The sequence below is a fragment of the Montipora capricornis genome, chromosome 12 (assembly GCF_036669925.1).
Source record: "Montipora capricornis isolate CH-2021 chromosome 12, ASM3666992v2, whole genome shotgun sequence".
NCBI classification, from domain to species: domain Eukaryota; kingdom Metazoa; phylum Cnidaria; class Anthozoa; order Scleractinia; family Acroporidae; genus Montipora; species Montipora capricornis.
In genome coordinates, this window is record NC_090894.1 from 12,624,588 (window position 1) to 12,633,286 (window position 8,699).

The 8,699-nt window shown below is 38.7% G+C and overlaps 1 protein-coding gene across 1 annotated transcript; it reads right to left on the reverse strand.

The window, feature by feature from the left end:
• Positions 1 to 1,725: 1,725 nt before the first annotated feature.
• LOC138027719 (short-chain collagen C4-like) lies at positions 1,726 to 5,481 on the reverse strand. The gene is made up of 5 exons (XM_068875321.1): positions 5,199 to 5,481; positions 4,118 to 4,194; positions 3,706 to 3,822; positions 2,764 to 2,952; positions 1,726 to 2,346 (listed from the first exon to the last, which is right to left on the reverse strand). The coding sequence occupies exons 1-5, from the start codon at positions 5,438 to 5,440 to the stop codon at positions 1,865 to 1,867; spliced, it is 1,107 nt and encodes a 368-aa protein (XP_068731422.1). The 5' UTR covers positions 5,441 to 5,481; the 3' UTR covers positions 1,726 to 1,864.
• Between the last annotated feature and the right edge of the window lie 3,218 nt (positions 5,482 to 8,699).

Genomic DNA, 8,699 nt, shown 5'->3' on the forward strand with positions numbered 1-8,699 from the left:
TACACCGTTTCTATGGTGATTGAAACCAAAGTTGTGATTGGTTGATTTAAACTGCAACTTTGAATGTGATTGGCTTATTGAACTAAACGATAACAACTTGGCATTCAAATTAGTGGAAAATCTAAGTATTTTTAAAGGAATCATGGGTAATCAGGGCAAGATGGATAGAAATTAAAAGGTTTGTAAGGAAGTTCAAAACGATGAAAAGTGTTCATAATATGCAATTTTGGGTTTTTTGTTTTTCAAAAGAGAAAATATGATGCGGCAGAATAAATTTGGAGAGAATTGATGTTGTAGACATTATTTTATTAAAAAGAGTTTCTGCCATACGTTTCATTTAATTCCAAAGGCACAAAATTACAGAGAATGTATGGAGACAAAAAAAGCAATATTAAGGAATTCCAAACATGGGATACCAAGTCTAGTTAATCTCAGTTGTAAACATGAACTTATTTGTTTGGTTTATGAAGGAGAAAGTCTATAAAGTTGAGTCATGTACAGTATATTTTGCTTCGAATTTCCATACAAACCTTTGAATTTCCCGCCATGTTGTCCTGATTACCCATGATGCATTCAAGAGCGTGAACTCGTCTATTATTTTGAAAAACAACCCTAATTAACGAAGCTATAGAAACTATCAATACAAGAATTTACACTTCGCGAGACAGTTTTATTCTTTAAATCTAAATAGCTAGGGCAAAACCAGAATGAATTTTTTCTTAGGGATGTTGTGACAGGATTTGAACGCTTCACTTGCCCACAGGATACCCATTTTGCAATAATAGTTTTTCAATTTCATTAACTAAAGGCAAGAACGCGTAAAGAGGAATCAGAACAAATACGAAAACAACGATAGGTCAAGGTGCGAACTAAATTAACCTCGTGCTTTCGTGGTGTGAAGGAGTCGAGTCGAGTCCCATTTCATGTAAAGGGCGGTTGAAAGTTTCTTCCTGTACTAGGTCATCGTTGAAACATATGCATGATTTTGCTGGCGTTTAACAAGGCCGTCTAAAAACGGAATTTTATGCTTTTCTTCGAATTTCATGGTAAATTTTATGCTAGGATCGATGTCTCAGGTTGAGGTATTTGAGAAATCTTTGTTGTCAAACAGGGTGGAAGTGTCACTGTCATAAATGGCGACCACTTTTTCATGCTTTTGTGTTTATGTTAATTAGACCTACTGCCCTCATTTTCAAACAAATATTCTTTTGAAATTTGCTCGTCGTTGCGAGGCTACAAAGGGTTATTAGCATTAAAGCAAAAGGATATTTTCTTGGGCCGCCATTATGAAAGAGGCTACTCGTACCTAAACCAGACAGATGGACAATCCTTCCTCTCTTGTACCAATTCTTGTTGGAAGAGGCACATGAAAATACATGCCCAGGACGGTGTCACTTAGAAACAGAATGGGTACAAGGGAGGAAAGATTGTCGGTTTTCGAGGTTAGGTAAGTTCAAATGCCTGCGTATTTTCGTTCCATTGGGGTCAACCTTCAGTTTCATACCAATGTGGTCTTATTTGATTTGTCGGAGAAATTTCAATTAATTAATGAAAATGAACTTGCCGTGGCGGATCAATTTCTACTGAGTTTTGTAAGAAGACTTGAGTACATCTAAAATGTTTAGTATATTCGGTACCAATCGAAGAGGGCACTTGTTCCAAGACATCTCAGCTGTAGGATGCTGATTAGTGGATCGAATTGAACATAATCGTGTAACACAAGACTCATTAAGATCAACAAGTTTATTGTTTTGCACCCTTACTCTACATTTGCTCTCTGGCTTGCTAGCGATTGATATTTCATTTAGTTTCTGTTTAGTTCTAATGCAAATCAACTACTGTTCAAGCTTTCTTTTTTCTTTGATTACTTGGTGCAGACGGCGCATGTTAACTCTCGACCGCTGACGTATGGAAGACAGGGAAGTGAACCACAGAGTCCCTCCACAGCATACAGCAAGGCACCATCTTTGTTAGCATGGCTACCAGGAACATACTCTGGATCACCATCGACACAGATGAAATCACTTGAATGTCTGTGACCATGATCTTCAGTCATCAGATACCCATGATACTCCTCGGTCCATCCAGATGGACAGTCATTCCTTGCAGGCATCATCAGCATTGAACCACGTGACTTCACAAAGCAGACAACACAGAGTGCTTCATGATCATGGATATTTCTCTTAAAAGGGTCTCCGTTGTATTGACTGACTTGATACTCAGTGCCGTAAATGTATCCTGAGTACTGGTGACCATCTTTGTACTTGTCGTACTTTGGATTGAGAGGAAGACAAAGGTAGTTGGCTCCACCACCGTTGTTGTTGAACCATTCGCCCCCAATTATCCCTAAAACGTGGAAACGGTATGTAAAACGCGTTTAGCTTGCTAAGAGAGGAAAAACCAAGTACTAATTCCTAACTAAATTACACCTCTAAAGGAATTCTCAATGTTGTGGCTTTTGGCCGTTTTTGCCATTATATGTTTTCATTCAGTCTATTTTAGCGAGATCAGTATTTACTTTTGATTCGTGTTCCTTTTGCTTAATTCGTTTTCTACTCCCCACGACCCCTGTGACTTATTATTATACCTATAAAGAAGGGAAAATTTGAGACTTCAAGAATTTTCTCACAAGCACCAAAACATGAAGCAAAGTAAGTGTAATTGCTTGGGCCAGCTGCTATTTTCAACTGATGTAATAAGCTTTTCACGGAATGCCTGCCGTGATAGGAAGCGTTCAATTGCCTTGTTCAGCGAGTTTTATACCTTTATAGACGATCTGAGCACCACTGGGACATGTGGTCCTTCCCCACCGAACATACTTCACCCCAGACTGTCCAGTTCCGTTTTGTCCTTTTTCTCCTTTGGCTCCTTGAGGTCCCTGGGCTCCTTGTTGTCCTTTAGGACCAGGAGGGCCTGGTAACGGTGTGTTTGTGCTAGGCTTTCCTGGTTCCCCTGTGGGGAAAAGAGGTACATTCGCATGTGTCATCATCATTTTTTGTGTGCTGATGGGAAAAGTTGCAAGGGAGCAGTTTTCCATGGTCACAAACAAAAGAGAAGACGGGGAAGATGTTTAACTCGGTGTGAGACTAATTTTTAGCATAAAGGATGGGCAAAAGGTAGAAACGACATTTCGTTGCTTATTGGAGCAACATTTACAAGGTATTCACTGTGACAGACAGTTATATAATTTTTACACACACCTGATTATGTTGCTGAAATAATCAAAGAAATAAGGCATGTTTCCCTCCTTTTTGATTGGCCAAAGTAATTACTTGCATTGGTGTTGGTTTCACGACACTCGATTGAAACTTGTTCTAATCTGAGCCGGTAATAGATCTGATCCAGAGATCACTTATTTCCTCTGTTCGCTGCAGACTCCATTGGTCAGATGAGACTAATTTTGTTTGTTCTTTTTTTTTTTGAGCACTGATGGAAAGAATTGAAGTTGATTTACCTATAGATTAATGTTTTTCCTAGTTTTGGCTCCTTCTCTCAGAAACGACCACAAATTTCGTTGTAAACACCTCCTTCTCCTGTACGTTAAATTTGATCATGATACCATTGCCAGCATGGTTTTATTCATCACAAAAGGGTGCTTTCTTCAAAGTTTCAGAGGTTTTGGGCCGGTAGAATTAATTCGAAGGCAGCGAAATCTATGACAGCTCTATGAAGTGAAGTCTCTGAGCAGTGTGGAGTTTCGTTTACCTTTGAGGCCTGTTTTTCCATCCGAACCAGGGTTACCAACCAACCCTGGTTTCCCTGGTGGACCAGGGGGTCCAGGGGGTCCCATCTTTTCCTTTCCACTGTTTTGGGTGTGCTTTCCTTTGAGATTGAAAATGGTACAAAAGAATTCAGTGTCTTAGAGTTCACTAATCGGTAATTCCTTAAAGATTGTTGTTGGCAGTTATCTTAACCTTGAACTACTTTCCTTACAAACATAACCTAACGAAATTAACATCTTTATGCCAGAATTATGTTGCGCTCAAGCACTGGCATGAACATTACAAATCAGAGGAGAGTTTATTTTCTGTTTTGTCTCTAATAAATAAAAAAACTGAGAAATAACTGATCTTTTGAATATCATTATCTTATAATCATGGGTGGGTTTGATACCAACCCAATAGGTAGGCTGTAAGTGAGGAGTAAGAATCTCCACTTGATCCCAGAGAAGGGGACCGCATCAGTGCATCAAGTCTACAAAACAAAATAAATATATTGAAGTGTTGATATTCATCTGAATTGTTGATTTTTATCAGATGGTCATGTCTGAGTACTCAAGCTCAAACAGGTAAAGGCGTAATTATATTTTAGGGAAAGAACCTATAACTGAACAACTGTCCATGTTGAGTTAAATGTTAATGAGTTTTACAGAGATGATGCAAACTTTTGATTGCGTACTAGATCTATCTGATTGCAACAAGCCCTGCAGACATGTGGAAGTTTTCTGGTGGTTTGATTTTATTTATTTTGTTTATTATTATTATTTTTTCGTTTGAGATTACATTTTACATGATATCCTGCATGGAGTGGCGTAATTGATAAGGCTCTTTCCTTCGAGTCTTTTATTGATTTTTTTCCCAAAGCGTTTACTTTGCCCCTGCCATCGTTTTGATAAATACCTTCAAGTGGAGTATTGTCTAAACAACAAGTTTTGCAAGGAAAATCACTTAATTGGTATAATAAATTTAATTTTAGCGACCTGAATTTCTCTTTCTGCGCAAAAATCGACAGACATATTCACTTGCACTGAACATTTCACACACACGCACGAAATTGAAATTGCAGCAATATTTCCCTAAGAGTTAAATTAACTGGCAACATTTTAATACTGCTAGAAACAAGAATAATTAAGAGATACCAAGTTTCTGAAGGAAGTTTTAGCCTTTGCTAAATCAATTTCGAGCTGAAATTTTATTTCTGAAAATTATTGTTTGAAGTGTAAACAAACTCCTAACGCATGAAGCCCAATTGTATAGGAATGTTTTCAGTGGCAAAGAGACTCGACTAAGCACTTTTTGGCATCATGGATCTTATTTCGCGAAAATACACCATTGGAGACAATGAACAAATCAAGAAAAAATTGAAAAGATTACTCAGTCTCGACCGGAGAGACGACAATACGTTACGTTGGGTGCCCTTGACAATACGTTATATTTGAGATTGAGAGGATAAGCAGCTATAACTTATCGAGGACAAACCTCTCTTCAAGGATTTTCACTCGTTTTTCAATGTCCTGTGGGTTTTGAGTGGTGTTTTTCTTAATTCCTCTGCGTTCGCGAAACAGCATCGACTCAGTCTTTTGTCCAGTTGCATGGACATCGTGATTATTTGGACGCTGATCATCCATGGCTGAGATGTGGACCAAAATGGTAAAGCAAATCATTAACACAACAAGGAAACGCAAGCCACCACAAGGGGTTTTTGCTCGCGAGTACTTCATAGCTGACGAAATGGTCGTCTTTGATCACTGCCTTCGGTACAACTGGAGTATCAAGTTGGAGAAACGAAATAAATGTACCTTAGGTGAATCACAAGAAAGAAGTTTTATTAATTCTGCAGAGAGCTTCACAAAGATACAAGCTTGAACTTTTTCGCGTTTATAACTGAGATGCTTTTGACTGAACAAAGAGTCACGCGCGTAAATGTCAATATGTCAGTCAATGGATGGAAAATTATTTACACCTGGTCTACACAATCAATCTACATCCAAGTGGAATAACAATATTTTGTGACTAAGAAACTCAGATAGCCAAGGAAAACAAGCTTTGCCTTTAATGGGAAATATTCCCCATGAACAGTTGGATTGCTCAGACAGATTTGCATATAAATATTTCTAGGATGATGATAAATGCACGTGGTTTCAAAGTAACTTTGCTCGGTTGGCTTTTCTGAAAGACTAGCAAAAGGTTATGAAATCTAACAGCAGGAAATGACAGTGCTTCATCATTAACTGTTTTCAAACCGTAGTTTTGGAAGCGTGTTTCCATGCCAATTGCCGTTCTCGGCCTGACGACGACGTGAACTGAGCAAATTTTAGGTTATGTGGAGGTCGCGAGCATCTGACAATAAATTTTCAATTGTCCATGTAGGGTACTGTAAAAATAACATTCTACATCTGACTTAATTGACGACGGTCTGTGCAACAGAGAGCGCCGATCTTGCGCATACATTGTTGACATATTACAGTTCTTAGAGCGGCGTTCTTACCTATAAGACGACGGATTTAGAACTGTCTGTACCTTTCTCTTGAACCAAAGAATACAGAAAAGCTAGAGTGACACATTTAATAAGCTTTCGGCGATTTAATGTCTTCGCTCCCCAAGGATCTTTCTGTAAGCCAAGAGAATTCAGTGTTAGAGTTAAAATGCTCTGGTTGTTGATAGAAACAATTGGGTCATTTGTTGAAGAACTAAAAAAGTTGACATGCCGAATGAAATTTGGTCTGTACAATGCGATGAAAATCGGTCCTTAATTAACCTTTTGCATGAAGGGTTGTCAGTTTGAATAAGATAAAAAGTACGCGAACATGTCGTAAATGATGTACTTATGTCTCATTTGTCCAATAACAAAGAGCTTTGGCAAGGACGAGGATGCAACGGAAACAGCGACTCGTCTTAAAGTAGGTTTTAATGCTGAAAAAGGCGTGCTGCAGTTGCAGCATATATTTCTCAATACATTTCTTTTCCGTCCTGTGGAAAACAAGAAAGTAAAGCAGAGTTTAAGAAACGACGAAGGCCAGAGAAAAGAGAACGCAACGTATCATATCATTTGGTTAAAAGAGAAAAAATAAACGTAGTGGGCACTTGTTTTATTATGACATATTTCTGCCAGTACTTTGCGACATAAACTCACCAAATTTGATCCGGGTTTTGACAATAACGTGAGGAAACGTTCGTTTTCAATTGAGTTTTAGGATACTTCGCCTCATGACATGAACGAGACAGAATAATCGCGGAACACTTACGAAAGCGCAAAGTTTATATTTTGAGGTGACGTTTTCAGTTCGTCGCCGTCGTAGATGTTGAAGTCCCTAATAAAGTAAAATAGGAATAAATGTAACCACATTCAATCGATGAAGTTTTGACGACAACGTGAACATACTTCCAAGCAATCCTTCATTCTCCATATTTACTTCAATAACGAATTCTTTCAATACAATACACTTGGAGCATTTTCGCCGATATTGTGATACTCGAACAGTGCGGGATATAGACGGCAAACAGGTCTACGATAGCGTCAGAAAATGTTGATTCATTTTTCAAGCTTTTGTTAGTGTCGCTGTCTTCTTCTCAAAGGTATATTAGCAATACAAAACTTTATTACGTTTTATTTACATTCATTTCCAGTATGTAAGCAATAACGGTTATAAACATCAAAACAGATTTTGTGGGGCTCTTTTTATTCCCCTTCCCTTTGTAACAGTTTTGCATGGGAAGGGTGGACCTTTTAGTGTACTCATGAGTTAGTGGTTCCTCTCGTGCTATGGTGTATGATTTGAGGTTTGGGGATTCCAAAAGCAGCACTGAAACAGGAACAGCAGAGGTAGATTTTGTAACATGAAAGGGCTCTATTGGCATGATTGTAACAACGCAAAGAAACAGCAAAATATGCCGGGAGTTGACGACATAATGGGAATGGATGAATAGAATCACGACGAATAAAGATAGGCTGAGTGGTAAGAGTTGTATTTACAATGAAAATTGACCGTGATAAATTCAAGTCAACACAATATTACCAAGTTAAATACAGCTACCAAATTAACAAATCACTGTTGCATCGGGATTTATTAGTCGACTTTATGACTGAAATGAACGTAAACGTTTAGAACTGATGGGTCAACTGGCCAGAAAAGTTTCCATGAGTGAACTAAAGCGAAAAGAGAACTTGAAGCGGGTGATTTCGAGTAATGTAACTTTCTTCGCCGTTGACAAAGTACACAACAGAGCTCAACAGAGAGAGGTCGACAGGCACATCATCACCAATTTGAGGTTCGTTTACACGACAGAGGAAAAATGGCACGGGTCCGAGAAAAAGTGGAATGGTTCCATTCAGTTTTGTAAAGAAACAGTGAACTTTTATCTGTTCCGCTACAGGACCATAGTCGCCTGTGGTTCCGTAGCAAATGTTGAAGGACCTTGAAGCCTTTCATTTGCGCGGGGCTTCAGTCTCGAGTATGCATGATGCTCGGTTCTCACTGTAAAAAAATTACGAAAGTGTCGAAGGAATATATAGGGGCAGGAAAGAGAGTGTTTACATACAAACGCCGTAGGAAGTTCACTAGTTCGTATTGGAATAAAAATTCTACTTGCGTGAACTTTCATTTCACAAGTGAACACCACAATAATGTTATGACCCATCCGCCTCCCGTAACACGATGCTCAGACTGGTCTTATTCCATTACACATTTGATTCCGAGCGCACAGATCATATCACGACTCAAAGGAGATTTTAAAACTTAATTTTGTTTTTGGCGATCAAGCATGAATGTGTCTCGGTTGCGAAAATTTCCGTTGAAGCCCCCTGAATTTTTCAGGTGTCATGATAAGACCACAGGTCACCCAGGCTCACTCAGGTGTCATGATAAGACAATTGCTAAGCTATTAAAGTGCGAGGATAACAATTTCGTCTCATGATAACCCGCTGCCGGTACGGGAGCCCAACAAAATAGGCCATTTTCGAAACATCAAAATATTCGGGTT

Excerpts from the sequence above, each read along its gene's own strand:
- LOC138027719 (XM_068875321.1), bottom strand. The coding sequence starts at position 5,440 with ATGAAGTACTCGCGAGCAAAAACCCCTTGTGGTGGCTTGCGTTTCCTT. Across the intron at positions 3,823-4,117 it reads ACTTACAGCCTACCTATTGG|GAAAGCACACCCAAAACAGT; the intron begins GTTGGTATCAAA and ends TCAATCTCAAAG. Across the intron at positions 2,953-3,705 it reads TGGAAAAACAGGCCTCAAAG|GGGAACCAGGAAAGCCTAGC; the intron begins GTAAACGAAACT and ends TTTTCCCCACAG.